This window comes from Pistacia vera, unplaced genomic scaffold (assembly GCF_008641045.1).
Source record: "Pistacia vera cultivar Batoury unplaced genomic scaffold, PisVer_v2 Contig1096, whole genome shotgun sequence".
Classification (NCBI taxonomy): Eukaryota; Viridiplantae; Streptophyta; class Magnoliopsida; order Sapindales; family Anacardiaceae; genus Pistacia; species Pistacia vera.
The window spans coordinates 97017-116860 of record NW_022195133.1 but is presented as its reverse complement, the minus strand read 5'-3'; the positions used below and the strand labels follow the sequence as shown (position 1 = coordinate 116860).

The window sequence follows — 19844 nt, the reverse complement described above, 5'->3', positions numbered from 1 at the left end:
TTTGAGCCATTTATGATTAGCAAAACTTAAAAAAAACCAGTGTAATAGATAAACACTTTTGACCCGTCCCCTCCAAGATACAACAGCCCAACAGTCTCGTTGTTTAGTTGACAATAACTCTACACAAATTACTCAACTCAAGCTCTTCCAAAGGAACACTTTTCTTTCGATAGAATGGATGAAGATAGGAAAACAACATATGTGTGATAGAATGAATATCATAGACATTTATATACAACTCTTCACATACTCTATCTTTTCATAGTCATAACTCATCCTTTAATTCAATTAAAATCATCATAACCACCTCCAATTCAATGACTTAACTCCCATTATCTTTAATCTTCCAACCTTTCATCTTTCATTTTCCGGCCTTCAATGAATAATAAATATAAGAAAAAAGAAAAAATCGAAGTTACAACATATATATTTTTTTCTGTTGTTGAATTCATTTTGGAAGTATATATTATTTTATTTCTCCTAGAAGGCTGTTGTGTTAATCGTGTGATTGGAGGTAATCTTTTATTATGTAGCGTATACCACCTGCTTTCGTTAAGAACTTTATGGGGAATTCAGTCGGAAATTGCATTATCTGAAGTCCAACAGGGAAATTTTGGGATGTAAATTTGGAGAAGAATGTGAATGGCACGTGTTTTGCTGGGAGTGGCTGGTTGGAGTTCGTGAAAGCTTATTCTTTAGAACTAGGTGACTTTCTGGTTTTCAAGTACTATGGAAAATCAATGTTTGGTGTTAAAATCTATGATAAAACCAACTGCGAGAGAGATATAGGGCCTGCCAAGATGAACAATGATAATCCCAATTTTTGCTCAGAGAATGGAAATCAAAATCAAGCAATAGTTAGAATCCAAGACTCCAAACCTGTGATTTTCAAAGCTGGTAATGAAAGAAAACCAGTTAACTCTGTCCAAGGTAAGAAATATCAAACTTTACCTTCTCATAGTCAAAATTAAGTTTGCTGTAAGTTATTTCTTCCAAGCTCATTTCTGGGAACAAACTTGTCTTTCAAGTGGACAGGCAAACAACAAGATCAACACTTCCATTCAGATAAGAGAATTATTGTTTCAGATTAACTTGGACGGAGTCTTACAAATATATTATGGTGAGCTTTTTTTTTTTTTTCTAAAGTAAATAAGTAAATGGAAGCAGAAAGATGCATAACACTTTTATGTATTTGTTGTTTCCTCATTGGAAACTAAAATCAGGGTTAAGATTGGCAAGTAGTAATAATGGCAAATATTTCCTTCTGCAGTAAAAAGATATCACTTCACCTACTACTTTAATTTGCCAATGACTATATATGAGCTGTCGGAATTGTCGACTATTTCAGCATTAATGGGTCACACAGACACATTCGGGGTGTTGGAGTTGTCGACTACTTCAGTATTATTGGGTTACGCAAATGCATTCGTGGGGTCTCGCTGCCTGGTTAGTGGGCGGGGCAGCACCCCCGGGCCCATAGGCGGTTTGGGCCTTTTTTCCATGTATAATCACTATAGGATTCATTTAAGTCATTAATTCTTTCTTAGGTTGGGCTTAGGAATAAGAATCCTTGTAAACTAGGTTTTGTCACTTAAACCTAGTATATAAACATATTTTTCTCTTGTTATGAGTGTGATAACAAATCATAGGGCAATTCATTCATTGTAAACGAGAGAGAGAGAGAGAGAGGTGAGGAAATATTATAATAATATTAACTTGGCTGGACGTAGCCCACATTGGGTGAACTAGGGTAAATCGCGCGTGTTATTTTCTTTGTGTTTATTATCTGTGATTTGCTTTATTGTTGTTTTGTTCTCGCTGCTATCTCTATTTCGTTCAATTGCTATCAGAGCTTTCAGGTTTTGTTAGATTGTGATTTAAGAGATGGTGGGATCAAAGGTTGAGATTGAGAAGTTCGACAGCAAAAACTTCGAGCTTTGGAAACTGCAGATGGAGGATCTGCTCGTTGATAGGGATCTGTGGGGTGAAATTGTGAATGATAGGTCGACAGTCGGGACAGTCACTATTACGACGAGTGAAACGTGTGGAACTGTAGTGTCAAGTATGCCTAGGTCTATTACTGCAACGGCATCTAGAGGAGAATTATCAATGACTGATCGTGCCGCACTTGCTGAATGGGACAAGATGGATCGAGAAGCCAGAGGTTTGATTCGCATCTGTCTTGAGGACTCCGTTCTAACGAATGTGATGGATCAGGATACAGCTAAGGGTTTATGGCAGAAGCTGGAAAATATGTATCTGAGTAAGTCTTTGGTGAATGTGCTGTTCCATCGCAAGAAACTCTACAATCTCTGTATGCATGATGGGGATTCTCTTGCTACACATCTGGATGAGTTTAATGCTCTGGTTAATCAACTGTTGGTTGTGGATGTACAAATCACTAAATCTGAGAAAGTGGTAACATTGTTATGCTCACTATGATTTTCAAAGCTGGTAATGAAAGAAAACCAGTTAACTCTGTCTAAGGTAAGAGATATCAAACTTTACCTTCTCATAGTCAAAATTAAGTTTGCTGTAAGTTATTTCTTCCAAGCTCATTTATGGGAACAAACTTGTCTTTCAAGTGGACAGGCAAACAACAAGATCAACACTTCCATTCAGATCAGAGAATTACTGTTTCAGATTAACTTGGACGAAGTCTTACAAATATATTATGGTGAGCTTCATTTTTTTTTTTTTTCTAAAGTAAATAAGTAAATGGAAGCAGAAAGATGCATAACACTTTTACGTATTTGTTGTTTCCTCATTGTAAACTAAAATCAGGGTTAAGATTGGCAAGTAGTAATAATGGCAAATATTTCCTTCTGCAGTTAAAAGATATCGCTTCATCTACTACTTTAATTTGCCAATGACTATATATGAGCTGTTGGAGTTGTCGAATGCTTCAGCATTAATAGGTCACACAGACACATTCGAGGTCTCGTTTTCTGGTGAGCGGGCAAGGGTCCCGCTCCCCAGTGAGCGGGCTGGGGCTGTGGGGGTAGCACCCCCGAGCCTGTAGGCGGTTTGGGCCTTTTCCAAATATAATTACTCTAGGATTTCTTTAAGTCATTAATTGCTTATTGGGTTTGGACTTAGGAATAGGAATTCTTGTAAAACTAGGTTTTGTCACTTTAAACCTAGTATATAAATATATTTTTTTTCTTTTGTTAAGAGTGTGATAGCAATCATAGGGCAATTCATTCACTGTAAACGAGAGAGGTGAAGAAGTATTATAATAATATTGATTCTGGACGTAGCCCATATTGGGTGAACAAAGGTAAATCGCGTGTGTTATTTTCTCTTTGTTTAATATCTGTGATTTGTTTCATTGTTATTTTGTTCTCGTAGGTGTTTCTATTTTGTTTATGAGCTGCTGACCATGTTTAATGTCTTCTAAAATATTGATGCAAGTTTATCTCATTTTTTTGCTTCAATTGCAGAATATTCCAAGAAAAGCAGCGAGAGAGAAAAACCTCATGACAAAACAGATGGTAATGCTTAAGGATCCAAATGGGTGGTCATGGTGGCCTGTTAAACTATCGGTTCATAGAAATGGTTGTCTAAATCTGAAAAATGGGTGGCCTGATTTTTGGAGAGGAAACAATATAGCAATAGGTGATACACTCGTTTTTGAGATCACATAGGAAACTGCAACGCAATTTCATATATTCCGAGCAAAATAAAAGGTAGTACCCTTTCAGTCCAAAATATTTAATCCTGTCAAGGTAAAAAAAATTGAACCTGAATGACCATAAAAACTTACAAGCACGTTTTGATTATTAGTATTTGCTTGTTTTGTTTAATGTTGAACAACTTTCATTTCCCAATCACTCTTTTGCTTGTTCTGTGTAATGAATTCTCCATTTAGGAGTTGCTAATGCTTGGGAAATCCTTTGTGTAACACAAAATGTTAAGTGTTTGATACAGACCTTGGTTTCAATCACACTTCCAGCAATTTAAACACTCACAATTCAACGAACTTAGCCACCATAATTAAGTAGAATATAAAAGCTGAAATATATTGATAATACTGAAGTAGAATACTCAAAGAACTGAAAAACATAAGAAATACATAAATGGAAATAAGCACCAGCTAGTAGTTCGAGGAGCTAGCAACCTCACAGACTAATCCTTTCAAAATAACTGAATGAATGACTCATGCAAATATTCTTCCTTATAAGTAGGGATAGGCACAAAGCCCGACCCTGCAGGGACCTACCCCGCCCGGAACAGGGTGGATTTTTCCCAAATCGTTCAGGCTTTGGGCCGGGATCGAGCCCAAGATTGGCCCTAGAATTCGGAGATGGGACAGGTTTTGCCCCCCCCCCCCCCCCGAATTCCCCAGCCCATATATATATTTTAATAATTGAAAATCAATCATATACACCTATAATAATTTTAATATTTGAAAATCAATTATACATTATACAATGACAAATTATAATTGTATAAGTATTTTATGAAACTATATACAAATAGGTAATAAATAAAACTAGATTAAATATAATAAATTATTATAAATATTTGTAATATATACATATTATACATAATATGTTAATGCTATGAAACAAAAATTATACATTCGACATTATATATTATACATTATATATGGTATACATTTGACATTATACATTATACATTATATATGGTATACATTTGACATTATACATTGTATATTAGTATGATGGTTTTTATATTGAATATGTATATTATATATTTAATTTCTTTTTTGGTTGGTATATATAATTTGGAGAAAAGGATAATAAAACCAAGGATACAAAAATACAAAAAAACCCCCAAACGGGGAATTCGGGGATCGGGGAATCCCCTTGGGCTTTTGGGCCGGGGTCGGACACAGGGGTCCCCGGCCCGTGCCCATCCTTGCTTATAAGCACTTTTTGGCACTCCCCTAATCATCTAACAACATGACACGTGTGCCTCTCCATTAACTAATTCTTGTTGGCTTTATCACCCCATGTGGATCTTCTCCCTTGCTTGGTGTAATGTGGCTTTATCACCCCATGTGGGCCTTTTCCCTCGCTTGGTGTAACGTTTTGTGATGGGTGGTCTATCAATACCCTCCCCTCCTCCCCCTTTGAAGTGCCACCTTGTCCTCAAGGTGGAAGTGCGGAAATTGGGTGACAATCACATCATAAGGCTCCCAAATGGCTTCAAAAGGAAGAAGATCCTGCCACTGAATAAGGACCTCCTTGTAGCCATCCATTAAGGTGTGAGAGGAGAGAACAGATTCAGGCTGGACTGATAGTTCTAATTCTCCAGTCAGTGCTAGAGGTAAAGGTTGAGTGGGGACTTAGCTGTGGATGCTTTTCTTGAGTTGGGATACATGAAAAACTGGGCGGATACGGGCTATGGGTAGGAGGGCGAGTTTGTACGCGACTTGGCCAATCTTTTCCACCACCTCAAAGGGACCATAAAACCTGGGACTTAATTTTTCATTGAGCTTTCTGGCTAAAGATTTGAATTTGTAGGGTTGTAATCAGAGAAAGACAAAGTCCCTTGGTTGAAAAGAAAGTTCTCTGCGATGGGCATCTGCTGCCTCTTTCATGTGGCCTTGAGCCACCAACAAATTTTTCTTGAGCTCACGCAGGATGGTATTCCTCTCCTCAACCTATCTGGTGACGTCTTCCACCAAGGAAGGGCAATCCATAAACTTCAAAAGTATACGTAGTGTTGTACCAAAATTCAGCCCATGGTAACCATTTGTGCCATTGCCGAGGTTGAGAACTACAAAAACATCTGAGGTATGTTTCAACATAGCGGTTGACCACCTCGGTTTGGCCATTTGTCTGAAGATTATAAGCTGAATTGAATTTCAATGTGGTACCTGCTATTTTGACAAATTCTTGCCAAAAATGGCTCATGAACACCCTATCTCGGTCTGATACTATGGATTTTGGAAACCCATGTAATTTTACTACTTCCTTCACAAAGACTTCTGCTACTTCCTTCGCATTATAAGGGTGGGAAAGGGAAATGAAATGACTGTATTTCGTTAATCTATCCACCACTACAAAAATGGTGTCAAAGCTCTTAGATCTAGGTAACCCCCCAATAAAATCTATGGTAAAATCCTCAAAAACTTAGTTAGAATTGGTAATGGGTTGCAGTAAGCCTGCTGGTTTCAAGGCAATGTATTTGTTGATTTGACAAATGGTGCAAGCTCTAATAAAATTCTGGACATCCTTCTTAACACTCTCCCAAAAAGCAACACTTGTCACTTTTTTGTATGTTCTAAAAAAAAATCCAAATGGCCCCCTCTAGGGCTAGAGTGAAACTCTTCTAACAGTTTGGGAATAAAGCTGGAAGTTTTATGAAGCACTAACCTTTTTTTGTATAGCAGTCAGACTCTATAGAGTTGATAATGTGGTCTGCTACTTGGGTCTACTAACAGATCCTGAATGATGATGCGTAACCTGGGGTCATTGTGGGCTTCCTCGGCTAGAGCCTCAAAGTCAGTAAATTGTACCATGGTGACAGCATTGTAATCCACTTCCTCTTCTCTACAAGACAAGGCATATGCCACTTTATTTTTGTGGCTAGGACAGTAATGTATCTCAAAGGTGAACCCCATAAGTTTAGAGATCCATTTTTGCTGCTCTGGAGTCTTCATACGCTGATCAAGTAAGAACTGAAGGCTTTTTTGGTCTGTCCCAATGATAAATTTACTACTCAACAAATAGTGACTCCATTTTTGGACAGCAAAGACGATGGCCATGAGCTCCCTCTCATACACTGACTTTTGTTTGGAATGTGGGGAGAAAGCTTTGCTTAGAAACACAATTGGCCGCTGTTGCTGAACCAACACTGCCCTAAGCCCTTGTCCCGAGGCATCTGTGTGAACTTCAAAAGGGATGTTGAAATTGGGGGCTGTTAATACCGAAACAGTAGTCATGGCCGATTTTAGTTGCTCAAAAGCTTGTTGGGCCTCTTCTGTCCATTTAAAAGCATCCTTCCTAAGTAATTGAGTTAAGGATAGTGCTATGTTCCCATACCCTTGCACAAACCGCCTGTAATAGTCAATGAGTCCTAAAAATCCCCTCAAACTTTTAACGGAAGTCGGGATGGGCCATGATTTCATAGCTTCTAGTTTTTTCAGGTCTGCCTCCACTCCCTTTTTGGACACCAAGTGACCTAAATATTCTAGCTTCTTCTGCCTAAACGAGCATTTTTTTTCAGTTGACTACCAATTCATGAGCCTGCAGAATTTTAAAGGCTTGGGTTAGGTGCTGTATATGGCTTTCTAAGTCTGGGCTGTAGATCAAAATGTCGTCAAAGAAAACTAAGACAAATTTTCGGAGGACAGGTTTAAATATGGTGTTCATGAGGACTTGGAATGTGGATGGGGCATTAGTTAAACCAAAGGGCATCACTAAAAATTCATAGTGACCCTCATGAGTCCTAAAGGCTGCTTTTGGTACATCCTCTTCCTTCATTCTAATCTGATGGTACCCTGATTTTAAATCCAGTTTGAAAAAAATTGTGACTCCGGCTAACTCATCTAATAGTTCATCGATGGTTGGTATGGGAAATTTATCGGGTATGGTGATACTATTGAGGGACCTATAGTCAACACAAAACCTCCAACTGCCATCCTTCTTCTTAACCAATAACACTGGACTTGCAAAAGGGCTGGTGCTGGGTTGGATGATTCCAGCAACCAACATCTCACCAACCAGCCTCTCAATCTATTTTTTTTTGAAAATACGAGTATCTATACGGTCTAATATTCGGGGCCTATGTTCATTCCTTCAGCACTATGGCATGATCATGTTGTCTATGGGAGGGTATGTCAGATGGTTGGTCAAACAATTGTAGAAACTCCTCCAGGACTCTAGCCACTCTTGGTTCCTGCGATGCCTCCTTGACTTCTGGTTTATTCTCAATCAACCCATTCCCTGCTGCTTGAATTGTTTTCAACATGGCCTTAAGAGATACAACATTTTTCACCAGTGAAGGGTCTCCCTGTAACATCACACGTCTCCCTTCCACCTCAAAAACCATGGTTAATTTTTTCCAATTTGCACAGACGTCCCCCAGAGAGCTCAACCAAGATACACCAAGTACCACATTTGCTCCTCCTAAATCAAATGGAAAATAGTCATGTTGTATCCTAACTCCTTGTATCTCTAGTTTAACCCCTGTGCATATTCCCTCGCCCCTTACTGTCACTGCGTTCCCTACCATCACTCCAAAAGTCTTACCCTTCTTAACCGAAATACCCAATTTGTTAACCAACTTCTGTGAGATGAAATTGTGTGACGCCCCACTGTCAACCAACACGATCACCTCCTCCTTACCAATTCTTCCTGTAATCTTCAACGTCTTATCTGTAGTAATACCAATAATGGAGTTGATTGAAAGAGCAAGTGGGTTACCTTCTGTAATGGCTTCCTCATCGTCGATTTGATCAGGTATGTCTTCTTTCACCTCGTCATCATCCCATGCAAGAAGGATTTGCAACGACTTACTCCTACATTTATGGGTTGGACTGTATTTTTCGTCACATCTAAAGCACAACCCACGCTCTCTCTTATGTTGGATCTTAGATTTTGAAAGTTGACGAAAATTATCACCCCTGAAGCTCGTCGCTACTGTTTTCGGTGGCCTCTCCCTCCTTTCAGGTGGCCTAAAGTTGGAGGAGAAGTGCAATTTTGGCGTTTTGGAGTGCATCATCCACCATCTAGGCCGCGCATTTTCTGGGTTAGCAAAGACCCAATTATACATTTCTCTCCCATTTTGAACTTTAGCTACTTTGGGCCTTCCCTTTTCTAAAATCCAATTTCTTTCTTCTACCTTATGGGCTTGCTCAATTACTTCACTTATGTTATTGGTGTAACAACTACTTTCTTTCTACCAAATTCGTAATATAGATTAATAAAAAGACAACATATTTATTAAAACAGTTGGGCCCAAAAATTTTCTTTACTTAATAATTACATTCTTTATAAAACAAAACATCATGTGTACAAAGACTCTCAAAACGAAAGCAGTGGACAGTGCAGCCAAGTCTCCCCGCTCGCCGACGTCCATCCGACCAGATCCTCACCTATTTCCTATACAACAAAGAAAACAACGGAATGAGCATAAAGATGCCCAGTAAGTAAAAATCTCTTACTCTATCATCCCCGTGCATTACTCATCAATTCTCTTCGTATTCTTATCAATTTTCTAATTCAAAATCTCATTTTTCTTTCTTTTCTTTCTATTCATTCTCATTCCACTTTCTCATAGCGGAGACCGCTATTTCTCATAGCGGTTGACATGCATTCTGCTCTCTCATGGCGGAGACCGCTCTTTCTCATAGCGGTTGACATGCATTCCGCTCTCTCATGGCGGTTTACATGCATTCCGCTCTCTCATGACGGAGACCGCTCTTTCTCATAGCGGTTTACATGAGGGTAACTCTACACTCACGAGTCCCCCATCACTCAAACTATTTTCTTTTCTTTTCTGTAGCACTTAATAATCATTTTATCCTCTAGTGCTAGTTCTTTCTTTCTCTTTACTCTAAGAGAATTGATTATTCTCTTTATCTCTATTCATAGAGTATTTCTTTCTCATTTTCCATATATATTTCTCATGTGATTACTCAATTAAACATATGCATATGGATGGCAGATGCCTAAAATCTTTCTTATATGCATTCATGACATGCAAATATGCTATATTGCATAAAGTAAGGTTCTCTACTTCTACTCATGCTTCTTTTAGACATTTCATCAAACAACATGTGTGCATACATAAACTCTATTCTAACTTTAATTATACTTCTTTCTTAATCATCCCAAAATAGGATTTCAACTCCTTTAAAATATCATACAACCTGCAAGGCAAAACACACTTCAATGATCCTCTCAAATCCTTCTAATTCTACTCACACTTCTTCCAAACTTTAACAACACAATCCACCCTTCTCATGGTGGGAATTCTTTCTTATAACAACTTTAAGTTCATCAACTCATTTTAAACATAGAAATTCAAGCATCAAGCATACATCTAAAAATCTCTACACATCATTCAATCAAGTAAATCACAACTTAGGTGAATTTACTTACCTTGGACACAAGTAGAAACCACTTAAACTCTCCACTCTTGATGGCTTGACACTTTCTCTTAACCTTCAATACATAACTTAATAAGGATCCTACTCTTTCAACAAATAAAAATTACTTCTAGAGTAGGGATTCTTACCTTATTGCGCTTTGAATCAACTTGTAACAATTTCTAGTCAAAAGCTCTTCAAAGATCCTTGGAAACTTGAATGAAGAATTGAGAGAAATAAGGGATGAAAGAGGCGGTGGTGAAGAAGCAATTGAAAGGGTTTCTAAAGCTAACCCTTAATATCACATATTTTCTCTCCTCTTTCCCAAAATACCCTTACTCTCACTTTGAAATTCCATCTAAGACCTTTCATTCTTTGCAAACACAGCCCCAAGCAAACTATTCTCCATGCAAATTCCTTACATTTCACTCCCCACTTTTCCTGCTAAAAAGGGGTAGAGTGGTCATTGAGTCTCAAAAGGAAGAATTTTCAAAAACCCAAGGGGAACATTCAGCCGAGTCTTCGCCGCGGCGAAGCTATTTTCTTCGCCCCGGCGAAAGCTCACAGAAGTTGTACGGGTTGTAGCACCTCCTCATCACCGTGGCGACGATTCTTCTTCGCCCCGGCGAAGACTGTAACCCTAATATTTCGCCAAGTCTTACAAATTTTCAGGGAAATCACTCAACCAAACCAAGACACATTTTCATCCAAGGTTAACCAAACAATATTAACAACATACAGACTCAAATGAGGATAAATCGATAAACATTCAAACCATTCATCAAATCTTAACTACGTACCTCAAGTGGGGTGTTACAATTGGGCCTCATTAAATGCAACTCAGCCTTCACATCTTCCTTCAGCCCATTCACAAAAAGTCCCATAAGCATCTATTCTCCCAGATCTTTCAAAGGTGCAGAAAAAGCTTCAAATTCCTTCCTATATTCCGTTACCGTGGTTGTTTACTTCAACGCAGCCAGCGCTTCATAAGTTGTTCCCTGGAAAGAGGGTCGAAATCTAGTAATAAGTGCTGTTTTAAATTCCCTCCAAGATTGAATTGGTGCTCTAGCTTCCACCCATTGGAACCAATTGAAAGCCCTCCCTTCCATACACACAGCGGCTGCTCCCATCTTCTCCGATTCTTCGTATCGGTTGATAGCGAAGTACCTATCAGCTCTGAAAGTCCACCCAAACGGCCTGTCACCGTTGAAAATAGGCAGCTCCAATTTCCTGACCTTCTTGTCTTCTTTCTTTGATTCGCTACTCTGGTAACGTTCTTCCTCCCTGTTTTCGTGACTGCTTTGATTTTCTGCTTCCAAAATTTTTTCCTTTTCCTGCGAGCGTCTTTCCTCCCTCTCTTCTTTTAGCCGCATTAATTCCCTTATTTCAGTCAAACACTCTTTAACACCACCCAAATCAACCTTCATGGAAGTCATATCCTCCTTCACTGATTTAATTTCCTTCTCCACATTATCCATTCTATTTTCCATCTTAGATTTGACCATTACCCAGCCAAGCTCTGATACCAATTTGATACAGACCTTGGTTTCAATCACACTTCCAGCAATTTAAACACTCACAATTCAATGAATGTAGCCACCATAATTAAGTAGAATATAAGAGCTGAAATATATTGATAAAACTGAAGTAAAATACTCAAAGAACTGAAAAACATAAGAAATATAGAAATGGAAATAAGCACCAGCTAGCAGTTCGAGGAGTTAGCAATCTCCCAGACTAATCCTTTACAAAATAACTGAATGAATTACTCATGCAAATATTCTCCCTTATAAGCACTTTTTGGCACTCCCCTACTTATCTAACAACATGACACGTGTGCCTTTCCACTAACTAATTCTTGTTGGCTTTATCACCCCATGTGGATCTTCTCCCTTGCTTGGTGTAACGTGGCTTTATCACCCCATGTGAGCCTTCTCCCTCGCTTGGTGTAACGTTTTGTGATGGATGGTCTATCAGTGTTCAACTTCAGATATCCCTAGAAAGCTTTGTATCCGTCCGTGTTGTCCCCCACATATAATGAACTAGACTGTTATTGAATTTAAGTTATTGATGCGGCAACTACTTTACTAACTTAAAGCTAGGATGCAAAGTCAATTTGTTTACAATTGATTACTTCAATTAATTTTAAATCTAATTGTATAATGTTGCATATAATAATTAACGTTATTATCAAGTCATAAATGAATTGGGGTTAATTAACCGAGCAGCACGATCCACCTTCTTCAAGTGTCTTCACCTTTGTAATAGTAACCTTTTATTTTTACAAGCTTGCCTTTTTCTGAAGTAAAGCTTTGTCAACCAACCATAGCTTGTCTTACCCTATCCAAAGTCCAAACCCATATCTCTAAGTTATCCTTTGTACGCTCTGCCATTGGCTGCAACTATTCAATCTACGCGACAGGTAATCAATTCATAACTCTTTTATCTTATTTTCAATATTTAACTTGGTCTAATTAACATGTATTTGATTGATACATAGTTTTGTATATGGAATTTTGAGTTTGCAGATTGTGGGCATAACGAAGATGGCAAAATCAGCAGTTCTTGCTCCAGCAACAGTCACCGGTGCCTTGATAAGGTGCGGTAGCAGAACCCCGAAGAGAATGAAGAAGGTGGTGTATCTGAATGGATTGAATTCCTATGGAGGTCTTAAAGCACACAACAAGGTGGTCTCTCTCGGCCTACCACCATGCACTGAGCAGTGCTTCGCAAATGTTGTGAGCTCACTCAAGACAACATCCAAAAGAAGTGGTGGTGGTGCACTTTCTTCTACATGCGATGCTGCGTCTGAGATATTCAAGATTGCTGCCATCATGAATGGACTTGTTCTAGTTGGGGTTGCAGTTGGCTTTGTTCTTCTGCGAATTGAAGCATGGTTAGAAGAATCTGAATCTGAGTGACAAATATTCTTCTCTACCTAATGTTTAATTGATTTGTTTTGCTGTAAAATCAAAGTTTGCAGGAAAACTCTTTGTAATTTTTCGCAATAAATTTAATCTTTAGTTTACACATTCATTACCCTTGTTGTTGGATTGCAACTCTGCCAAATTCCATAAGGAATAAACGAGAAAAGAAGCGAAGGTAGCGTCAAGCCATCAACGACAATTCAACCAATTAAACACCCACTTCTCGAACAAATTCAAATTCTGATCAACAATTTAAGGCCATAAGAAGTATAGGTGCCATTATGATTGCAATTTGTTTATTTTACATGTTAATTTCAAGATTCTAATCATATAAAAAGAGAAGAGTCCCAAGAGAGTTATAAATTTCAAATGCCATCATCGCATGAACGAACTCAAACTCAACTAAACAGACCAGTGACGAAAAACCAAAAAGGTCGGCAGGTTTCTTTAGTCCACTCCGGTTTTTTTACATATGTATAAGATAAAGACAAAAACCTGCCTGTTCGTAAACTCTTTTTCATGAAGAGCCCCGAAAACATCAAGCTTAATTAAGAAACTCGGGGATCCAACGAGACAACAGGTGCTTGTAAGGCAAGGCCTGTCCAAAATTTTCATGAATTTAACTATTGGGTTACATCAATGAAATTTCTATCTGAGTTGGTAATTAAGAAGATTTAGATCAAAATTAATTAGATACACCACAAACTAGAACATTAATGTGAAATTAAAGCAAAAGGCATTGCCGTCACAAGGGAAACATTGATTGGAATAGGCCCTCTGAAAGAGAATCAAGCTGCCGCAAGAATATTGCCTCAGAAGAAAATGGTGGGCTACCTTAGGTAGATGGTCTCTGACATGCAGCAAAAAGTTGCCAACTAATGAAAGCCATCATCAAAGAGGTAAAAAGTTCAAAGCCTACCACCTTTGGGAATTGCCATCCCAATCCTCGCCTCAGATAGCTACAAAAGGCATTTATCAGTACAACAGAAGTAAAGATGGATACTATTACAAAATGCATTAGCTAGTGAGGATCTCATAAATCACATGATAAGACATACTGATAACAATCTGATGAAGGTAACGAAGCCTGGCTAAAAGTTACAGAAATAATTTAATCTAAGAGACCTTACATAACATAAGGCCCTTCGAGTTCCTATATTTCAAAGTTGATTGACTATAAGTAATATTATCCATTTCAATGTGTCCCTACAAAACTCAAATCTTAGAGAAGTAAAATAAGATCAACTTTTGTTCTGATGTAAGTTATAATTTTGTGAAGAAGGTTGAAAAGAAGATGACCTTGTAATGGATGGCATGGTTGCTACAATTCCTGCACATGCATATATTATAGGAATTAAAGTCTTGGGTTTGTTCTTGCGAAGCCACATCAAAGATCCTAATGCAGCAAGGGATATGCTCAACACCTGAATACAGAAGCCATGACAAGATGTTTCACTTTAGAGTACAAACCCAAAATTCCACGGAACAAATTGACCTACTAAAGTATTGCTAAAATTTCCATGCTATAAGATCAGTGAATGAATGGAACTTCTATCCATCAAAGATATAAACATACCAAATTTGCATTAGCCTCCAGGCCTTGCAAAATGTAATCCCAAGTAAACTCCAGTCCTCTAGCACCCACCCAAAGTGGTGCCAATCTATGTAGTACAGAATCCGCAAAAGCCCACCCTGCCAACAAAGGGAAAGAAAGTTCAATAATGTCATTGAACGTTATACAGATGGTTTAAGAAGTCCATACACTTAAAGACATAAGGTATACAGATGCAACATGTTACCATTTCTGGCTTCTAAACAGTTTACTTCTATCACAAACTTAAAGGACATGCACTTACAATTTAGCATCTCCAATACAGATCATGTTTAAGAAAGGACAATATAGATAATGAAGTCAGTACATAACATAATATATCAGTGAATACAACCAGCAGTCTTTTTTATTACCCATAGTGTGCATCAAAATTTTGATGAAATTATGAAAGGTATACATGCTTAGGAGAACTAAGCTTCCTTGCTCGATCATTTCTCTCCTCTATCATTTTCTCCCTCTCTCTCTTTTGGGTATTATTTTCCTTTTAGTTGCTTAAAAGATGTAAGTTAAAGTATTAGGAAACAAAAACTTGTGAAACTGATCTTGTTGATTTATACCATTTCCCTGACTATAGAGCAAAAAGAGAGCACAACAGAAATTCTTAAAGCAGTGCCTTCATGAATATATATCATAAATAGCAGATAACATATTAATAATTATTTAACTTTTTTTTTTCCGGTATTACAAAGAGAGAGAACATAAAATTTTTATATACAAACAAAATGTGACTGAACAAAGTTTCACTCACCAAGCCCAACAGCTTGAAATTTATGATTCTGAGAGATGTTCCTGTGAGTCAACTGGGTCAAGGCAAAGTAAAGCCCAGCGACATCTATAAAACCGATCAGTGCTTTCAACAGTTCCTGCGGATAAATGCCACACATTTTTATGATGATCAAATCAGCGCAAGTAATCCACCAGAAAAAAAAAACAAGCATATCTCGGTACACATGAAACCTCTTTAATTCAGACTACCTATAGAGCTACCAAATGCTAATGTTGCATGGATTTACTACTTCCTTTTAAATGTTGTGGACTTTCAAGGTCAAGCATATGTTGCAGTCCAGAAACACCAACTCATGATCTTATCAAACTTATGCCACATGTTCATAATCTCTGTACTCCTAAATATCACTTAAAAAGTAGATATTGAGGTACTGATCTAAACCAACTGATGTCACAAAGTCGCTAGTTAGGATTCAAGATATACTCAGAAGGAATAAGAGACGTAAACGATTGTCTTTTTATTTAACATTTAGTTCACATGCCATGCACCCTTGGAAATCAGCTTTAACATTCATTGTAAACGCCCAACCAAAAGGACCAGCATGCCCAATTCTATGAATAATAGAGAAATATTGACAGTAAATTTTTGCAACCAAGTTAAACTGGGTAAGGATATTCATGAAACAACTTGTCAATTTTTTGTATTGGAGAACACCTTCGCTTCAACATAGCATAAACTAACTAGGTTCAAATGGAACAGCAGGAAACAAATAAGTCCGCCAGGAAATTGAGATCACAAAATCTATTCATAAAATTCATATAACGACTTCTTTTCTATTATTTTTCAATAAATAAAAATCAGACAATTGAAGATGAAATAATAGCAATACCTGATATGGGTCAAAGTTGTCATTCTCTGATACCTTAAGAAACGTCGCCAAACAAACAAGCTGCCATCAAGCATGTCAGTTAGTTTTAGTTAAGGCATAGCTTAACTAAAATAAATCAATTTAATTAATGAACTAACCTTAACCAAAGCTGTTCCGAGATAAACAAGAGCGGCTTTAACAGAAGTACCAAGTGTGTCATACTCAGATCTACACGTATGAATAAAATTAGCTAGAAAATAAAGTTTACAAATAAAAAAAGAAATCCAAAAAACAAAAACTGGAACTGGAAAAGCAATGGAAAGGAAGTAAAAAGAAAACGTACAATGGCGTTGCGGAGTAGTAGACGGCGTGAGGACCGAAAGTAAGAATCGCACAGTTGAAAAAGTGAAATACCGTCATCTTTCCTTGAGATTTTCTCTCTGTTTCTCTAAATTGCAGCGAAGATCCAACAAGAACTAAAGCGAGAAAGTGAGAGAGTTGGAGCTGAGAAATCAGTAATCAGTAGAGAAAAGATCGATGATTTAGTCGGATCTAATTAATTAGGCCTGGACCCGTTTAAGGCCATTGGATCTAGGAGTATAATTGGGCCTAAATTGATATTAGCCCAAAGAGTGTATTTGGCCTTTAGTCTTGCATGAGTGTATTGGTCTTGAAACTTTTGTTTCATCCAAAAGGTTTTTGGACTTTACAGCAAGAACTAAATCCAAAACACAAAAAAAAAAAAAAAAAAAAAAAAGGAGCGAAGCGAAAAACAATTTTCCTTCTTTTATTTATTTATTTTTAACTCATCAATTAGCAGTTGACTAATATGTGTAGCTTAATATAATTGTACACATCAATGCCTAATTTCATCAAGGATTGAAAGGATAAGAACATTACAATAACAAATTAGTACTAGTACGTAACCTCTCCCTCGGATGGCAAGCCCTTAAACAATTGAGGTTAGCTAGGTGTGATCAGTTCCGGATACCCTGCATTTTTTGAAGAAACCAGAACCAGAATCGGAATCGGAATCAGGCGGTTTTAGTTCCTAGAAACTTGGAACCGAAACCTGAAATATAGGTCCAACTACCCGATTAATTGCAATTACCCCAAACTTTAAAAAAAAAATGACAAATACACTCGTAACAGTTTACAAAACAATTTAGTCTCGATTCCTACCTGGGTACTTGGACCTTGGTTTTGGTTTCATTTTTGGTTCCAATACTGCAAGAATCGGAACTGGACTTGGGAATTTCGGGTTCTAATTTTCTAGAACCGGAATCGGACCTTAATGGGCTAATTCTAGTTCTACCATTTATCCATACTAATCCCCAAAGTTAGCTATACCCAAGGGTCTTATGTTCGAGTAGTATATTGCAAATTCAATTACTAGGTTTACCCAAAATTTGTACTAGGACGTTGCAAATTCAATTATTTGTATATGTGATCAAGATATTTTATGATGGTGTTACCTTACCTCCATATATTTATTGGAGTTCATCTGCTAAGTTTTAATGTCAAATTTGATTATGATACTTTATTTTATTTTTTTAATTTGTCAGCTGTCATTGGAGTTCTTTATAGTTAATCTTTTATGACTTTATGTAGGTTAAAAACAATGAATAGAACAATATCTCGAGGTAGTTATGGTTGATGTGATATATATTGTTCTTGTTAATTAGTATTATAGTATATGATCACTGTCTTTCAAAGATAATTAGGGTTGTGCAATTGTTGGTCCAAGATATAGAAGACAATTTATTGGTAAATATAAAAAAGTCGCTTTGTCTAATGATCTCTCTCAGTTATTTTCCTATTCTTCGGCTAAATGCCGTGATGCTCATTGAAGACGGTACACTTGGATGCAATCTACGTTTAAGTCATGTTGTGTTTCCCAATTTCCCATTTGAATTTGTCTTGTTGTTTTTATTATTTTTCTTTCAAACCACCAACTAAAAACAAACACACATTCTTTCTTCCGAGGGTACGTTATCACAGAGTATCATATGGCCGGTTATCAAAGATATTTCAAGAATAAGTTCAACAAAAGAATTATGACAATAAGTATGTTCATGATGTGTTTTTTGTTTCTGGTGATGCATAATTAAGAGGATCAGGCCAAGCGCATTCTGGGAGGAGCGAGCCAGGTGTGCATGTGTTGCCAAAAAGAAAACTGTTCATATCGTTTTCAAAATTATATTATAATAAGAGCAATAAGGTGTTTATAAATTTTAAGGTTGTAACAATACGTATTAATCGTTAAATGTATTTTGTATGAAGTTGAAAACATTATACTATACGTCATGGAAGCAGCAGTTATTCCTCCATGAAAGGGAAGTGGGAATTTATTTTTGTAGATGCTGACATTTAATAATGGCTTAGTTTTCCTATACAACAACTTGCAATTGGCAGCCAAAAATAGTGTTTTTTTTCTGGAAACATTGGAAAGAGTCAAAAATTTAGGCAGTAAAGAGAAACATAAGCTTTGAACCAAATATAAAAATGAAAACACATTGTGGTCCATGCGACAACTATGGGAAATTGGGACTAAGACGGTTTCAAGAGAATATTTAAAAACCCAACTTTCCAATCAATAGAAAAAAGAAATTTTAAGGATTGAAATCAATAATGGAGAGAGAGAGGAAGAGGAGGTGTGAATGCAACTGGTAATGGTTTGAAAGAGTTCTTATAATTATGGGCAGCATATAAATAATTAGTATTGAATAGAATATTATTATTTATAATTCAGATTACCTTAAATTCTTGCCAACTAACTGATCACATTCTTCTTCATATAGGGTATTATACTGAAAAATGGTAATGGTTTTGTTATTGTTTGACTGGGGAGTTAGATTATTAGTATGAATGAAAGATCTGAAATAGCAAGTTGAGAGGGTAATGTGATGTCGAGTCTGAAAATCCCAACAAGAACTGTTTACAGGCACATGATCGGCCTGTAAGTGGGACCCTTGATTTAATTACAGTCCATGAAGCCACGTTTTTTATGTAGATGGGTCGGGACAGCCGGGTTGGGTTGCTCAACTTTGAAGTTAAAAACCCCGTGCCTTCCTTCATCTATAAAGCTATTATAACAGTATAACACGATATAAAGATTTTCTGGTTTTTTGGAGAGTGGTTCTTGGACTTTTAGCTTATACGGATACTTTTCTGAGTTTTCCCTTTCTGTCTAATTAATTATGTGGCTCCACTTTCTGTTCTTTGAAAGATAAGAATCGTACTGGTTTTTTAAATTCCAAGAAACATTCATTGATCTTAGAGAGAGAAAGAACGAGAGACAGGGAGTAACACAGAACTTTGCCTTTGCAGGAAGAAGGTACCTACTACCTATCCATCCCCTTCATTTCACCTCAATCGATGTAACTCTTGAGTGACTGAAAACGATCGAAACCCAGATCAAACTCAGATAACGATTCAAACAAGTAATGAATATGCTTCCCAAAGAAACAAAAAAAAAACAAAAAAAAACCCTTATACCTAGAAAGGAATAATCAACATTACTATATTTAAGTTGCTTAGACGCATAGATATGTGATATGTATGTAATATATATAAATATATTTTCCTGATAAAATTTAGCTTAAATATTTCAATATGAGGTAAATTCCAAAGCAGCCAGCTAG

General features: G+C 37.1%; 2 protein-coding genes across 2 annotated transcripts; one reads left to right on the top strand and one right to left on the bottom strand.

The window, feature by feature from the left end:
• Window positions 1-12597: 12597 nt before the first annotated feature.
• Window positions 12598-13102, top strand: LOC116137802. Its single transcript, XM_031423509.1, has one exon. It carries the CDS (start codon window positions 12613-12615, stop codon window positions 12985-12987), a length of 375 nt encoding a protein of 124 aa, XP_031279369.1. The 5' UTR covers window positions 12598-12612; the 3' UTR covers window positions 12988-13102.
• Window positions 13103-13416: 314 nt separating this feature from the next.
• On the bottom strand, window positions 13417-16730 carry LOC116137738 (transmembrane protein 147-like). Its single transcript, XM_031423437.1, has 7 exons — window positions 16544-16730; window positions 16359-16428; window positions 16222-16281; window positions 15354-15468; window positions 14570-14685; window positions 14293-14417; window positions 13417-13952 (listed from the first exon to the last, which is right to left on the bottom strand). The coding sequence occupies exons 1-7, from the start codon at window positions 16618-16620 to the stop codon at window positions 13829-13831; spliced, it is 687 nt and encodes a 228-aa protein (XP_031279297.1). The 5' UTR covers window positions 16621-16730; the 3' UTR covers window positions 13417-13828.
• Window positions 16731-19844: the final 3114 nt, after the last annotated feature.

What these genes read in the sequence shown, in the direction of transcription:
- LOC116137802 (XM_031423509.1), top strand. Translation starts at nt 12,613, where the DNA reads ATGGCAAAATCAGCAGTTCTTGCTCCAGCAACAGTCACCGGTGCCTTG.
- LOC116137738 (XM_031423437.1), bottom strand. Translation starts at nt 16,620, where the DNA reads ATGACGGTATTTCACTTTTTCAACTGTGCGATTCTTACTTTCGGTCCT. An exon ending in TACTACTCCGCAACGCCATT is followed by an intron (nt 16,429 to 16,543) that starts GTACGTTTTCTT and finishes TCATACGTGTAG; the next exon opens with ATCTGAGTATGACACACTTG. An exon ending in ACAACTTTGACCCATATCAG is followed by an intron (nt 15,469 to 16,221) that starts GTATTGCTATTA and finishes ATTTATCCGCAG; the next exon opens with GAACTGTTGAAAGCACTGAT.